This window comes from Nerophis ophidion, linkage group LG07 (genome assembly GCF_033978795.1).
Source record: "Nerophis ophidion isolate RoL-2023_Sa linkage group LG07, RoL_Noph_v1.0, whole genome shotgun sequence".
Lineage (NCBI taxonomy): Eukaryota > Metazoa > Chordata > Actinopteri > Syngnathiformes > Syngnathidae > Nerophis > Nerophis ophidion.
In genome coordinates this window covers 10,547,692-10,565,124 of record NC_084617.1, presented here as the reverse complement: position 1 = coordinate 10,565,124, position 17,433 = coordinate 10,547,692, and the positions used below count along the sequence as shown (strand labels likewise).

General features: G+C 41.4%; 2 protein-coding genes across 6 annotated transcripts in view; one reads left to right on the top strand and one right to left on the bottom strand.

The window, feature by feature from the left end:
- The window catches only part of mrtfbb (myocardin related transcription factor Bb), a 257,515-nt gene that overhangs the window by 203,181 nt on the left and 36,901 nt on the right, over positions 1–17,433 (bottom strand). The window lies entirely within an intron of this gene.
- shisa9b (shisa family member 9b) overlaps positions 1–17,433 on the top strand; it is a 42,660-nt gene that overhangs the window by 23,268 nt on the left and 1,959 nt on the right. For both annotated transcript variants that reach the window (XM_061904989.1, XM_061904988.1), the window contains exon 3: positions 7,966–8,106. In XM_061904989.1, the coding sequence (XP_061760973.1) occupies positions 7,966–8,106 (141 nt within the window). The remainder of the gene's footprint in view (positions 1–7,965; positions 8,107–17,433) is intronic.

The following is a 17,433-nucleotide window of genomic DNA, read 5'->3' as shown; positions in this document are numbered from 1 at the left end:
AATACAAATTAACGCTCGGTTATCTGGGAGTAAAACAGAACAGACGTAATTGTCCTGCTTTATAATGGGAGATCTATTTGTAGATTAGAGCTTCAACATGTTTTTGCAGACAGGCATTGGGGAAATAAATCCTGTCTCTAAACTTGAGGAGGTACCCTTGGCTCGGTTGGGTCGATAATTCATTGATCCTGAAGGAATCCCTGACTGTTGAGTAATTCAATCACAAACGAATGAGCAATGTACTTTTTACTCATTTGTACAAATTTCCATATGAATTGGGAAATTGTGTTAGATGTAAACATAAACGTAATACAATGATTTGCAAATAATTTTCAACCCATTTTCAGTTGAATATGCTACAAATTTGATGTTCAAATTGATAAACATTTTTGTTTTGCAAATAATCATCAACTTTAGAATTTGATGCCAGCAACACGTGAGAAAGAAGTTGGGAAAGGTGGCAATAAATACTGATAAAGTTGAGGAATGCTCATCAAACACTTATTTGGAACATCCCACAGGTGTGCAGGCTAATTGGGAACAGGTGGGTGCCATGATTGGGTATACAAACAGCTTCCCAAAAATGCTCAGTCTTTCACAAGAAATGATGGGGCGAGGTACACCCCTTTGTCCACAACTGCGTGAGCAAATACTCAAACAGTTTAAGAACAACGTTTTTCAAAGTGCAATTGCAAGAAATTTAGGGATTTCAACATCTACGCTCCATAATATCATCAAAAGGTTCCGAGAATCTGGAGAAAACACACCACGTAAGCGGTATAGCCGGAAACCAACATTGAATGACCGTGACCTTCGATCCCTCAGACGGCACTGTATCAAAAACCGACATATCTCTAAAGGATATCACCACATGGGCTCAGCAAGTTAAAGCTCTACTATGCAAAGCGAAAGCCATTTATCAACAACATCCACAAACGCCGCCGGCTACTTTTGGGCCCGAGATCATCTAAGATGGACTGATGCAAAGTGGAAAAGTGTGGTCTGACAAGTCCACATTTCATATTGTTTTTGGAAATATGCTACATCGTGTCATCCGGACCAAAGGGGAAGCGAACCATCCAGACTGTTGTCGACACAAAGTTCAATCTGCATTAGTGCCCAAGGCAAGGGTAACTTACACATCTGTGAAGGCACCATTAATGCTGAAAGGTACATACAGGTTTTGGAAAAACATATGCTGCCATCCAAGCGCTGTCTTTTTCATGGACGCCCCTGCTTATTTCAGCAAGACAATGCCAAGCCACATTCAGCACGTGTTACAACAGCGTGGCTTTGCAAAAAATGAGTGCGGGTACTTTCCTGGTCCGCCTGTCTCCCATCGAAAATGTGTGGCGCACAATGAAGCGTAAAATACGATAGCGGAGACCCCGGACTGTTGAATGACTGAAACTTTAAATAAAACAAGAATGGGAAATAATTCCCCTTTCAAAGCTTCAACAATTAATTTCCTCAGTTCCCAAACGTTTATTGAGTGTTGTTAAAAGAAAAGGTGATGTCACACAGTGGTGAACATGCCCTTTCCCAACTACTTTGGCACGTGTTGCAGCCAAGAAATTCTAAGTTAATTATTATTTGCAAAAAAAAGCAAACGTTTATGAGTTTGAACATCAAATATATTGTCTTTGTAGTGCATTCAACTGAATATGGGTTAAAAAGGATTTGCAAATCATTGTATTCTGTTTTATTTACATCTAACACAATATCCCAACTCATATGGAAACAGGGTTTTTACTTCGATAACATGCGAACCCCTTCATAGCAGCAAAACACTGGAAAAGACATTGGCCCACTTACACTTAATTGAAAGCAGGTCAACAATTTAAGAGATTTTTCTGACAAGATAACACAGATCGGATGGGTTATTGTTTTGGAAGATTCATCGCGTGTCTCACTAAAGACAGGGCCATAGGGAAATAAATACTGTAATATATCATAACATTATCAACAAAAACATTGTTTGAAAGGTGAGATCCAAATTGTTGTTTAGGTGTGTCACAGTGGAACCACCAAAGCCGTCCTCTGCATCTTACGATGAGACAGTTTCCACATTAACTAGCACATAATATAATAAAGTGTCTTGCTGACCAGTGGGGAATAAGATGCTAATTAACCTAATTCTGTATTAATGATCTGTTTTTCAGAGGAATTCTGAACCACGGAGCAGTGGACTAAAGTTTGTCAACCACTAATGATGGCAGTCACGTAGGGGTGGAACGGGTCACATACTCCATGGTTTGGATCTTATCACGGAAAATACAGTAATACAACAAAGAAAAGCATATTACAGACTGAGTCAGGGCAACCAAACGGTTCAGTTTATTTTTTTTTTACTTTTCCATCCCTACAGTGACAATGACCTTTTATGCAAAAGTCTGCAGTCAATTGATTAAGTCTTCCAAAAGACCCAAAAATTAAGCGTACCAACATTTAATACTAAATATTGACATAAGTTAGTAGCTACAACCTGGCATATGTATTATTCTCAAACCAATCTCCTCCGATCCAAACGAGACATTCTGAACATCTGTGTGGTCTGTCATGCCAGGCGACGGAGGAAGGGGGGTGGGGGGGGGATCAGTCTACTTGCTGCACAACCATTAATTACGCAGATGTCCTCTGTAGGATTAGCTCTCTCCTACAAAAGAGCGACCATGACGCTCCAGCTGGGTCCGCAAAAAGGCTTAAATACAGTACAAGTAGGTGACATCATCCTATATTCACCATCCAGAGTCGTCCGAAATAAAAATAAAAAACTCCATAAAAATAACTTTTTATCTAACATTTTGCGGCACGTAGAAAACATTGCTTGTGCTGTAATCGTAGCATTTACTTACCGTATTTTTCGGACTGTAAATCGCTCCGTAGTAGGGATGTCCCGATACAACTTTTTCACTTCCGATACGATACCGATATTGTAGCCTTGAGTATTTGCCGACACCGATATCAATACGATACGATATAGGCATGAATCATACATATATTTATTCCTTATTTTGTTTTGTAGAATGTTAGAAAAGGCTTGATAAAGTGATGTTACTGTTACTGATGTTGTAGGGTTAAAACAGAAAACAATAGTCAGCAAGTGTAGTTATAGGAAAAACTGACCCATTTATTATTAACCAATTGGTTATATAAATTTTAACCTTCAACATAAGAGTATTACCTCAACAAATCCAATAAAAACAAAATGTTATATTTAAAGTGCAAAATAACCACTAATACCAACATAATTATACAATTGAAAAGAATAAATTAAAAATAAATTAGAAGACCCTGAAAAATAACATAAATAAATCCAATAAAAAAAAAAAAAAAAAACGTTTTAAAGTGCAAAAAATTCTAGTTCACTTCATTAATTTTTTTACTGTCAGCATATGTTGGAAACAACTGTGGGCAGGGACAAAAACCACAAAAACAACACAATATTGTCCACTGTCCAACTGCTCTAAATTAAGAGTTCACAGCTCCAGTTTCACTGACTGACTATGCCCAAAACAATGTAGTAATTACTCTTAGTCTTCACTGAAGAATAGTGTAAACACAATAAACATATCACTCCAATAACAAGAGCATAAAACAAATAATAATCAGTCAGTGCTGACTACCCTTACTACTCCTCCTCCTCCTTCTCCACTTTCTGCAGTCCGAGCATAATGTGGAGATTTTTTTTTAAGAAGATAAGCATTTCGGCATGCTGTGAGTTAAAATACTTCCACACAGCCGACATCACTACACTTTGCTGAGCACACGCGTTGTCGTTGTTATCACGTGGGCTGTGCATGCTGGATCAGAGACGCTCTTCTTCCGCGGCCGCCACCAACGTTAAGGGGCATTGCCGCCATCTACTGTGTTGGAGTGTGATCAAACCAGTCACCTATTATAGAAGTGCTGCAGCGGCAAATGGACAGCTTATATCGGAGCGCTTATATCGGAGTTTTTAGATTCAGTCCGATAAAATCCGATATTCACTTTTTTGGCTAATATCGGACCGATTTTCGGTATCAATATCGGATCGGGACATCCCTACTCCGGAATATAAGTTGCACTGGCCGAAAATGCATAATAAGGAAGGAAAAAAACATGTATAAGTCGCACTGGAGTATAAGTCGCATTTTTGGGGGAAATTTATTTGATAAAACCCAACACCAAGAATAGACATTTGAAAGGCAATTTAAAATAAATAAAGAATAGTGATCAACAGGCTGAATAAGTGTACGTTATATGAGGCACAGATAACCAACTGAGAAGGTGCCTGGTATGTTAACGTAACATATTATGGTAAGAGTCATTCAAATAACTATAACATATAGAACACGCGTTTACGTTTACCAAACAATCTGTCACTCCCGATCGCTAAATCCGATGAAATCTTCCTCGGTGTCGCCTCTGGTATGCGCCCCGCTAGCGTCCTTTCTTTCTGCTGCTCTCTGCTGCATATTTCACTACGTCCAGCTTGTAATCTGCTTTGTATGATTTCCTTTTCGGTGCCATTTTAGTTCAGTCCTTCTCAGTTTTTATAAGTTACCGCCAATGTTGATGTGAAGTGAAGTGAATTATATTTATATAGCGCTTTTTTCTAGTGACTCAAAGCGCTTTACATAGTGAAACCCAATATCTAAGTTACATTTAAACCAGTGTGGGTGGCACTGGGAGCAGGTGGGTAAAGTGCCTTGCCCAAGGACACAACGGCAGTGACTAGGATGGCGGAAGCGGGAATCGAACCTGCAACCCTCAAGTTGCTGGCACAGCCACTCTACCAACCGAGCTATGCCGAGCTATGTGATCCATTTTAATAACTCCGGCAGTAGCATATTGCATGTAGCAGTTATCATATCATGACCCACAATGCACTTCTGCCGTGACCCGCCTCCGCCGAATTCCTATTGGTTGGCGTTTGAGTGACGATTGCTGACATACAGTATGTGTGACGATTGCGGACATTTACATCGTCCCTCACACGAATGAGATAAATAATATAATTTGATACTTTACGGTAGTGTGTTAATAATTTCACACATAAGTCGCTCCGGATTATACGTCGCACCCACAGCCAAACTATGAAAAAGACGTCGATTTACAGTCCGAAAAATACGGTACTTAAACGTCAAAAGAGGACGGGGATTTAAAAGCCTACTGAAACCCACTACTACCGACCACGCAGTCTGATAGTTTATATATCAATGATGAAATATTAACATTGCAACATATGCCAATACGGCCGGTTTAGTTTACTAAAGTGCAATTTTAAATTTCGCGCGGAAGTATCGTGCTAAAACGTTGTGGTATGATGACGAGTGAGCGTGACGTCACGCATTGTAAAGGACATTTTGGTCCAGCACCGTTCCCAGCTATAATTCGTCTCTTTTAATCACATAATTCCACAGTTTTATGGACATCTGTGTTGCTGAATCTTTTGCAATTTGTTCAATTAATAATGGAGACGTCAAAGAAGAAAGATGTAGGTGGGAAGCGGTGTATTGTGGCCGCCTTTAGCAACACAAACACAGCCGGTGTTTCCTTGTTTACATCCCCGAAAGATGGCGGTGAAGCTTTACTTTGGAACAGAGCAGTCAAGGGAACATGGTTCCCTACCAAATGTCAACCGGCAGGTTTTGGTGACAAAATGGTGGTAATAAGTCGGCTCTTACTGTAGACATGAGCGGAGAGATTGCGTTGTTCCTCCTGCACCTGTCAAAAAGGCAGCCGCGGACTCTCTTGCCTCCTCCCACCGTGGAGGAGGGGAAAAAATATATAATCTCAGCCCGGCCCCACCGGCTGCCTTCGCCTCGTCGAGAAACGTGGCTTCCCTCGGAGACACTGGCGGTCACTATACCCGTGGCCACACCCGTCCGACTTTCAGGTTGTACAGGTACGACCATATAATCTCACTAAAACACTAGTAACACAATAAGCAGATAAGGGATTTTCCAGAATTATCCTAGTAAATTTGTGTAATAAAATCTGAGGAGTCCTTCACTCTCACTTTCCTTATCCAAGAATCTTTCATCCTCGCTCAAATTAATGGGGAAATCGTCGCTTTCTCGGTCCGAATCGCTCTCGCTGCTGGTGGCCATGATTGTAAACAATGTGCGGATGTGAGGAGCTCCACAACCCGTGACATCACGTGCACATTGTCTGCTACTTCCGGTACTGGCAAGGGTTTTGTATTAGTGACCAAAAGTTGTGAACTTTATTGTCGATGCCATCCATCCATCCATTTTCTACCGCTTATTCCCTTTCGGGGTCGCGGGGGGCGCTGGCGCCTATCTCAGCTACAGTCGGGCGGAAGGCGGGGTACACCCTGGACAAGTCGCCACCTCATCGCAGGGCCAACACAGATAGACAGACAACATTCACACTCACATTCACACACTAGGGCCTTAGTGCGTCTGCCTCACAATACGAAGGTCCTGCAGTCCTGGGTTCAAATCCAGGCTCGGGATCTTTCTGTGTGGAGTTTGCATGTTCTCCCCGTGAATGCGTGGGTTCCCTCCGGGTACTCCGGCTTCCTCCCACTTCCAAAGACATGCACCTGGGGATAGGTTGATTGGCAACACTAAATTGGCCCTAGTAATGTTCTCTACTAAATCCTTTCAGCAAAAATATGGCAATATCGCGAAATAATCAAGTATGACACATAGAATGGACCTGCTATCCCCGTTTAAATAAGAAAATCTCATTTCAGTAGGCCTTTAAGGGCAGGCGACCTAAAATGAGACTGTCTTTTCTGAAATCTTTAAATCCCTTTAAAGCACAAGTGTTAATAATGATTTGGAGTGCATGAAAAAATACAAAGAACACTACTTTTGTAGTGTGATGTGTCACAGGAAAGGTCCAGGATTCGTTCCCAGGAATTCGAATAAAGAACCAAATCCTTTTCTTTATTATAGTAGCTTTGATAACAGAAACCGTTTCTCAAAAAAGGATTCGAATTCATAGATAGATAGATAGATAGATAGATAGATAGTACTTTATTGATTCCTTCAGGAGAGTTCCTTCAGGAAAATTAAAATTCCAGCAGCAGTGTACAGAGTTGAGATCAATATAGAAATAAAAAATAAAGTAAAAAGTAAATAATGGGGGTTTAAAAGGAAACAAAATAGAGAAATATTACAAAAAGAATAGAAACAATGGGAATAACAATATAACAGTAAAATAAGAATACAACAAGACAAAGTAGGCAGTAGTGACCATGTTATGAAAACGTATTGCACTGTTAATGTTTTGCATCCCCTGTCATCCTAGTACCCCCCCGTCCCAGAGAGGAGTTGTACAGTCTAATGGCGTGTGGGACAAAGGAGTTTTTGAGTCTATTAGTCCTGCACCTGGGTTGAAGCAGTCTAGCACTGAACAGGCTCCTCTGGCTACTGATAACACTATGCAGAGGGTGACTGGCATCATCCAGGATGCTTACTAGTTTGTCAACAGTCCTGTTCTCTGCCACCGTCACCAGTGAGTCCAGTTTCATTCCGATTGTAGAACCAGCCCGCCAGATCAGTTTCTCAAGTCTGGAGCTGTCCTTCTTAGATGTACTGCCCCCCCCCCCCCCCCCCCCCAGCACACTACCATGTAGAACAGAACACTGGCAACCACAGACTGGTAGTACATCCACAGGAGTTTTTTACAAATGTTGAAGGAGTGCAGTCTCCTGAGGAAGTACAGCCTGCTCTGTCCTTTCTTGTACTGGTGGTCCGTGTTAAGAGTCCAGTCCAGCTTATTGTCCACCCAAACCCCGAGGTACTTGAATGAGTCCACGGTTCATGGAATCGGTTCTTTTCTTATCAAACAATCGGAAGAACCAGTTTTCAAACATCATCCCCACCTATTACCTAATCACCTAATTATCAATATCGACCGATGTAAAACACATTGTGATACAGCTTTCAGCCATATCTCACAGCCCTAATTTGCGATATCAAAACATCTTTGTTTCTGCTCTTTCAGACAGCCCCCAGATGAACAACGCAACGCCAGCATCGCCTGTGTTAACAGAACCGTACGCCATCCTGGAACCGATCAGCAGCCCTTACGAGCCCCAAACGTCCATCCAGGACCTCAACAAGTATGCCACGCTCAAGGCTGTCGGTGAGACACTGTCTTAACAAATCCTAAACTTTAATTTGATTGCTTAATAGACAAAAGACTAAACTTAGTACCAGTGTTTTTTTTTTAAAGACAGTTTTCCCAGGTTCTCTGTTTACTTCACAGCAGGAGCTGAAGCACAAGGCTGCCTTTTCTCAAAATACCCACCAAGTCCCACCCAGTTAATCAATAGCCCATCAATGTTCAGAGCCAGGGGAAGTGAAAGGTATTTATAGGACGCGTTTGTTGCCGCTCTCAAGTGATAATTTTGGAACTCAGCCGGCCAAGATGTAATTGCATCCACAAGAGAGGGAGATACACAACCAAACTTTGGACAAAAATAGAAGCGCTTTCCAAAGTAGTTAAAAACATGTCGGAAACTATATGTCAGTATAGGCACAAAGCCACTTGTGGCATGTTGAAGTGGAATGTACTAGGCCAGACCTGGGCAAATTAAGGCCTGAGGGCCACAGGTGGCCCGTTAAGCTTTTCAATCTGGCCCGCCGGAAATTCTAAAATAATTTTTTTAGATCATTAGGATCGAACGTGTAGCTGCCATTACGATGTGCAGTGATGTTTTCAAATGACTGTAAGCCTTCAACTACCGTATTTCCTTGAATTGCCGCCGGGAATATAGTATGCGCCTGCCTTGAATTACTGCCGGGTCAAACTCGTTTCGCAAAATAATTAGCGCATGCTTACCATTAGCGCCGGGTCAAACTTTTTTTGCAAAATATTATTTTTATAAGCGCATGTCTAGAATTTTCGCCGGGTCAAACTTGTTTCGCAAAATAATTAACATATGCCTAGAATTTCCGCCGGTCCAAACTCGTCACGTCGCAAGTGACACTTCCCCTGTCATCGTTTTCAAAATGGAGGAGGCTGATTTCAATAATTTGAAATCGCATAAAGCAGGGGTGTCAAACTCAAATACAGAGTGGGCCAAAATTTTAAATTAAACAAAGCAGGTTGAACAAATGAACCTTTTAATAGGGACCCAAACAAGTTTTGCATTTAATATTGTACCAGCAGGGCTTCACGGTGGCAGAGGGGTTAGTGTGTCTGCCTCATAATACGAAGGTCCTGCAGTCCTGGGTTCAAATCCAGGCTCGGGATCTTTCTGTGTGGAGTTTGCATGTTCTCCCCGTGAATGCGTGGGTTCCCTCCGGGTACTCCGGCTTCCTCCCACTTCCAAAGACATGCACCTGGGGATAAGTTGATTGGCAACACTAAATTGGCCCTAGTGTATGAATGTTGTCTGTCTATCTGTGTTGGCCCTGCGATATGGTGGCGACTTGTCCAGGGTGTACCCCGCCTTCCGCCCGATTGTAGCTGAGATAGGCGCCAGCGCCCCCCGCGACCCCAAAAGGGAATAAGCGGTAGAAAATGGATGGATGGGATGGATTGTACAAGCAATGCTTATATAACTTTATAGTGACATGCAAAATCGAGTTTCAAATAATGATAATAAAAAAATATCAATGGCATATGAAATAAAATAAAAATAAAAATGTAATGCCTCTTTTCTATTTGCAGCCTTATGAGGTAAATATCAAAATAAACTTTTTCCACAGGCTAATAATACATTTGAAAATAAAATAACAATAATGAATGAATCAAACATTCGAGCCTTGAAGTAGCAAGAGAAAGTGCATGAATAAAACGTTCATTATTGCTCAGTTTGCTACACTGATTTGCTTTAACACTGAATATGGAACAAGCAACGCTTACATAACTTAATGGTGCAAAATCAACTTTCAAAAAACAAACAAAAAACATCAATGGTATATTAAATCAAATTGAAATAAAAAATGTAATGCCTCTTTTCTATTTGCAGCCTTCTAAGGTAAATATCAACATTAACTTTTTCTACACTGTTTGTAGAGAACGCTAAAGGCAGTGCTTTTAGGGAACGCCCCCAATATTGGGAGAATCGGGAGAAATTTAGGAGAATGGTTGCACTGGGAGATTTTTGGGAAAGGTATTGAACTCAGGAGTCTTCCGGGAAAATCGGGATGGTTGGCAAGTATGAGTATTAGCGGTAAATGCGGTGTTACAGCGGCGCTACCGCTGTATAGTACCGGTGGGCCAGCTCTAATGCTAAATTGATATTGCCTCAAGGGCCAAACTAAATTACACGGCGGGCCAGATTTGGCCCGCGGGCCAGAGTTTGACACCCATGGCATAAAGGGAAAAAGATTAAGAGCTACTCAGTAGGATTTAAGGTCCAAGCTATTGAATATGCTAAAAAGAACAGTAAACAGCTATGTTTTATTAATATACCGTAGCTGCGTGTGTCAAATATGACTCATTAAACGACTCCCGCCTCCTGGTGGTAGAGGGCGCTAGTGATCCTTCTTGCGACTACTCGGCTGCAGAAGAAGTGACAACAAGTGTAGTGATATGTGCTGGGAACGGAAATGGACCTTTTAGGATGTAACACCACTACTCTTATGCCGGCTATGTAAACAACCGGGCTGAAATAAAGCATGTTCCAGTCATAAATACCCAGTGTATTATTTATACATTATCACTTCATGGTGGCAGCGGTGGGATAAAGAGATCACCCACGGAGCAGAACGAGAGGGGGAGTTGTTCGAAGGTAATTCTGTCGTTGTCCACACTACACGTGAGGAGCCGAGCTAACGGATAGCAGCGGTCTGCACGTCGGGAGCTATGGCTACACACCTATCCACCATGAATTAAACCAGCCAGAGTGAGCAGCGTGTGTTTATTTTTTCCTCTCGCTTGCACTTTTAACATGGAAGATTACATATCTAAAATAAAACAGTTTTCTAAACTGAACTTTCAATCGAAGCAGGAGGTTATTAAAGGGAGATCTCCATCAGGACAGAGAGACTTTTAAAACTGAAGAAAGATAAGGAAGACTTCTATAAACAAATTATCAATGCTTTTGATCAGAAGAAGCTGCGCATGGACTTCATTTATAAGTAAAGGCAAGACCATAATACAGTTTTTTTAATTGAATGTGCTTTTCATGATGGTATCCTTACATCACACTCAATTTTTTAAGCGCAGGCCTAAATTTACCGCATGCCTTTGGTAAGTGCCGGAGTGAGAAGATGTTTTAAATTAATAAGCGCCCCGGCGGCAATTCAAGGAAATACGGTAGTTACTATGGTAATCTAAGTCAACGCAGCTCAGACGAGACACCAAGCAGTGTAGTGTTTTCATAGCCTGAAATGTGGGTGTCAGGGACAGACTTGGATGGAGATTTTTACGACAGAGTTCTAAAGCTTAGTGATGTTTTAGATACATCAGATTGTACGTGTTTTTTTTTTTACCCTTCGTGTTCATATTTCCCTGTGTTTGTTGCATTTTTGTTGCGTTTCGCTTGATTGTAAAATATGTGGATGGAGCGGGGGTGTGATGTTCATATGTTGTGAATATTCAGTGTTGTATCCTTCACAGTTGATATCGTAAATCCCACATTATTGTCATGTACTTTCTGGGTGTCTCCTTCAGTAGAAAATTTTAAATTCAATTCTGTTTTTTAAGGCGGTTTGTCATAACGTTTTTAGTATTCAATCAGACTTTATTGTGAGGTTTTGAATTAGGGTTCCTAAAGATAGATGTGCCGGCCCCCAGACACATTTGCTTCTCTAAATTTGGCCCCCCCGAGTCAAAATAATTGCCCAGGCCTGCACTAGGCAGTAGTCCTTGTAACGTTCTGTTGCAGAAATGTTTGTGTGCGGTTAATGTCTGCACTATGGTTCAATCTCGGCTGCTTTACATGAGTTCCGCGGAAGCGCCGTCAACTAAACTGATCATTAAGGACAATCAAATATAGAACACATCTTGGCTAATGAGTTTAGGAACAGGAGGCAATCAAGATCGACCAAAAAACAAATGGTGTGAGTTGTGGTGTCAGATGCAACGCAAATTGAAGCATATGTTGTAACCTTACTCCCATAAAAGTGGAAACTCTAAAAAAACACAGTTTTTTTTTCTAATTTTGACAATTATCTTTGATTTGGAAAAAGGTCGCGCTACCTTGAGCTCAGGGGTGTCCAAACTTTTTTCATCTCAGGATTTTACACTGAAAAATCAAAAGATGCAGGGGCCGTTTTGATATGTTTATTTTAAAAGACAATACATGCATTATTTTCAAGATAAAAAAAATTGCATGCTTTTGTCATTTGCAGGGATTTATGATATACACCTGAAAAATATTTATCATGCTGGTATGACTAATTATGACTTCACATGATGAATCTGAAAATATAAAAAATAACTGAAAAAAAGATTAGCTGTAGGTGTCATGTCTTTGTGATCATGTTTAGTTTGGCTATGTTCTGTTCGGATTTTGCACTCTGTCAGTTCCTGTTTTTTCACTCCCTGCTTTGTTTCCATGACAACCCATTAGTTTTCACCTGTCCTCATGTCACGCACCTGATTCATTTGGACTCGCGCACCCGTTGTTAATCACGTCCCCTCTATTTAAGCCTGCAGTTGCCAGGCAGAGAGCCTAGCGACACCACCCACACCCTTATTATTCGTGCTGATGATCCATGCTGCTCTTTTCTCATTCCAAGTAAGTTTTCTTTATTCATGCCATAGTTTGCAAGTTTTGTTTTATGTCCATAGTTTTGCCTTTGTGGTAGTTTTGTTTACTTAGCAAAGTTTTGAACCTCTGCTGAGAGCGCCTTTCGTTCGTTCCTTTTTTTTCGAGTAGAGATTAAAGTCATGTTTTTACCTTCATGCCATGTCCTAGCCAGTCTTTTTGCACCACGGGAAAATAAATCACACCATGAATTGATTTACGTGGACACCGACTTAAACAAGTTGAAAGACTTATTCGGGTGTTACCATTTAGTGGTCGATTGGTCGATCTACGTTCCCATCCTCACCTATGGTCATGAGCTTTGGGTCATGACCGAAAGGATAAGAGCACGGGTACAAGCGGCCGAAATGAGTTTCCTCTGCCGTGTGGCGAGGCTCTCCCTTAGAGATAGGGTGAGAAGCTCTGCCATCCGGGAGGAGCTCAAAGTAAAGCTGCTGCTCCTTCACATCGAGAGGAGCCAGATGAGGTGGTTCAGGCATCTGGTCAGGATTCCACCCGAACGCCTCCCTAGGAGGTGTTTAGGGCACGTCCAACCGGTAGGAGGCCACGGGGAAGACCCAGGACACGTTGGGAAGACTATGTCTCCCGGCTGGCCTGGGAACGGACCAAGTGGCTGGGGAGAGGGAAGTCTGGGTTTCCCTGCTTAGGCTGTTGCCCCCGCGACCCGACCTCGGATAAGCGGAAGAAGATGGATGGATGGATGTACGGAATATGTACCGAACTGTGCAATTTACTAATAATAGTTTAAATCAATCAATCAAAAAAACAAAGTCCACGTCATGACACTCGGTGACCCAGGCTAAGTAAATCAAGTGAAGTTTCTCTTACTTGTGTTGTAAACTTCCCCTGAGATCGTAGTAAACAAACATTGCATCTATGGGTTGGCATTTCGGAAGATTACATTTTGTTTGCTATTTTCACCAAATGTTCCGCAAACATTACACGCGTGGGGCGGTATAGCTCGGTTGGTAGAGTGGCCGTGCCAGCAACTTGGGGGTTGCAGGTTCGATTCCCACTTCCGCCATCCTAGTCACTGCCGTTGTGTCCTTGAGCAAGACACTTTACCCACCTGCTCCCAGTGCCACCCACACTGGTTTAAATGTAACTTAGCTATTGGGTTTCACTATGTAAAGCGCTTTGAGTCACTAGAGAAAAGCGCTATATAAATATAATTCACTTCACTTCACTTCACTATCAGCCATCTGAAACGCCAGCCTCGCTAAGATGGGTGTTTTAAAAAGCCAAGAAGAACGGTGTGTATACATTGCAGTAAAAATTGATAGATATAAATAAACTGAAAAGAAGGAAGTTATCAGTATTGACTACAAAAAAATACATTGTGCATTAGGGCTGGGCGATATATCAAATATACTCGATATATCGCGGGTTTTTCTCTGTGCGATATAGAAAATGACAATATCGTGATATTCAAGAATACATTCTCACGCAGTTGCTTTTAGCTGCTGGCATTACACTTCAGGCGTTTCTCACTCTCTCATGTCTCTCCTTCTCACAGAGATAAAACAAGCGCACCTTCTTACATACGTCACATACTGTCGCAAATGCAACGTCACACGGCGTCCTGGAGCAGAGAGGTATCGGCATACTAAAGTTAGCTGTGATGCTCGCGTTGTGGTAACAAATGAAGGAAGAACTAATTCCCAAGAAAAACAGCAGGGAGTCCATCGTCTGGCGGTGGTTTGGCTTCAAGCGGGACGATTACAAGTATGCTGCAAAAGCGTTGCTACAAAAAGTAGCAGCACTGTTAATGTGTAGCATGATTTGAAAAGTCACCCGCTACAGAATGAAGAGGGCTTGAAACTCCGCATGTCAACATCTTCATTCGGTGCTCCACCAACAAAATGCCCAAGCAACCATTTCCACATCAACACCGTATGAAAAAAATAGTCAACAACAGAAGGAGATGATGTCCGCAGGAACCTACCACATAGCGAAGGACATACACTATTTCAGGGGTCACCAACCTTTTTGAAACCAAGAGCTGCTTCTTGGGTACTGATTAATGCGAAGGGCTACCAGTTTGATACGCACTTAAATAAATTGCCAGAAATAGCCAATTTGCTCAATTTACCCTTAATAAATAAATCTATATGTAAAAAAAAAAAAGGGGTATCTCTGTGGGTTATTCCGTCGTACATTTTTTTTCCTTTTACGTAAAGTTTTTTGTAGAGAATAAATGATGAAAAAAGAGGAGAAAACACGAAAAAAATGAAAATTAAATTTTGAAACATAGTTTATCTTCAATTTCGACTCTTTAAAATTCAAAATTCAACCGAAAAAAATGGAGAAAAACTACCTCATTCGAATCTTTTTGAAAAAATAAAAAAATAATTTATGGAACATCATTAGTAATTTTTCCTGATTAAGATTAATTTTAGAATTTTGATGACATGTTTTAAATAGGTTATAATGATAAATGGGTTGTACTTGTATAGCGCTTTTCTACCTTCAAGGTACTCAAAGCGCTTTGACACTACTTCCACATTTACCCATTCACACACACATTCACACACTGATGGAGGGATCTGCCATGCAAGGCGCCAACCAGCACCCATCAGGAGCAAGGGTGAAGTGTCTTGCTCAGGACACAACGGACGTGGTTAAAATCCAATCTGCACTTTGTTAGAATATATAATATATATATATAACAAATTGGACCAAGCTATATTTCTAACAAAGACAAATCACTTTTTCTTCTAGATTTTCCAGAACAAAAATTTTAAAAGAAATTCTAAAGACTTTGAAATAAGATTTAAATTTGATTGTACAGATTTTCTAGATTTGCCAGAATAATTTTTTTGAATTTTAATTATAATAAGTTATAAGAAACATTTCACAAAAATTCTTCGTCGAAAAAACAGAAGCTAAAATGAAGAATTAAATCAAAATGTATTTATTATTCCTTACAATAAAAAAAAAAAATATTACTTAAACATTGATTTAAATTGTCGGGAAAGAAGAGGAAGGAATTTAAAAGGTAAAAAGGTATATGTGTTTAAAAATCCTAAAATCATTTTTAAGGTTCTATTTTATCTCTAAAATTGTCTTTCTGAAAGTTATAAGAAGCAAAGTAAAAAAAAAAATGAATATATTTAAACAATTGAAGACCAAGTCTTTAAAATATTTTCTTGGATTTTCAAATCCTATTCGAGTTTTGTCTCTCTTAGAATTCAAAATGTCGAGTAAAGCGAGACCAGCTTGCTAGTAAAAAAATAAAATTTAAAAAATAGAGGCAGCTCACTGGTAAGCGCTGCTATTTGAGCTATTTTTAGAAAAGGCCAGCGGGCGACTCATTTGGTCCTTACGGGCTATCTGGTGACCGCCTTGGTGATCCCTGCACTATTTGATTTCCTATTATGCAGCTCATTTTTATTTGACAGTTATTGAAATATCTTGTGTGACATCATGAACAAATGTGCACTTTATTTGTTTTAAACTATTGTAGTGGCGTTCTGTACAAAAAGTGCACTTTAATTTAGTGTTTTGATACGTCATCTTAGTGACATCATGCAAGAAAGTGCACTAATAGCTTGTTTTAAAATGTCTGACAATCTTGCACTTTCTGTTTTGGAAATGAGATGAATGTTTGTGCCACTGCTTAATAACTGCTTAATAAATACACTTTTGGTAAATTGACTTAGTCACTTTGTCTCTGCATGAAAGTTTAAAATGAGCATATATTAATGCAGTATGAACAAGAATGCTTTAATGTAGACACATAGAATCATCATACTGCTGTGATTATATGCATCAAGCGTTCATTCAAGGCTAAGGCAAAATATGGAGATATTTATCGTGTATCGTGACCATCCATCCATCCATCATCTTCCGCTTATCCGAGGTCGGGTCGCGGGGGCAGCAGCCTAAGCAGGGAAGCCCAGACTTCCCTATCCCCAGCCACTTCGTCTAGCTCTTCCCGGGGGATCCCGAGGCGTTCCCAGGCCAGCCGGGAGACATAGTCTTTCCAACGTGTCCTGGGTCTTCCCCGTGGCCTCCTACCGGTTGGACGTGCCCTAAACACCTCCCTAGGGAGGCGTTCGGGTGGCATCCTGACCAGATGCCCGAACCACCTCATCTGGCTCCTCTCGATGTGGAGGAGCAGCGGCTTTACGTTGAGCTCCTCCCGGATGGCAGAGCTTCTCACCCTATCTCTAAGGGAGAGCCCCGCCACCCGGCGTAGGAAACTCATTTCGGCCGCTTGTACCCGTGATCTTATCCTTTCGGTCATGACCCAAAGCTCATGACCATAGGTGAGGATGGGAACGTAGATCGACCGGTAAATTGAGAGCTTTGCCTTCCGGCTCAGCTCCTTCTTCACCACAACGGATCGATACAACGTCCGCATTACTGAAGACGCCGCACCGATCCGCCTGTCGATCTCACGATCCACTCTTCCCCCACTCGTGAACAAGACTCCTAGGTACTTGAACTCCTCCACTTGGGGCAGGGTCTCCTCCCCAACCCGGAGATGGCACTCCACCCTTTTCCGGGCGAGAACCATGGACTCGGACTTGGAGGTGCTGATTCTCATTCCGGTCGCTTCACACTCGGCTGCGAACCGATCCAGTGAGAGCTGAAGATCCCGGCCAGATGAAGCCATCAGGACTACATCATCTGCAAAAAGCAGAGACCTAATCCCGTGGCCACCAAACCGGAACCCCTCAACGCCTTGACTGCGCCTAGAAATTCTGTCCATAAAAGTTATGAACAGAATCGGTGACAAA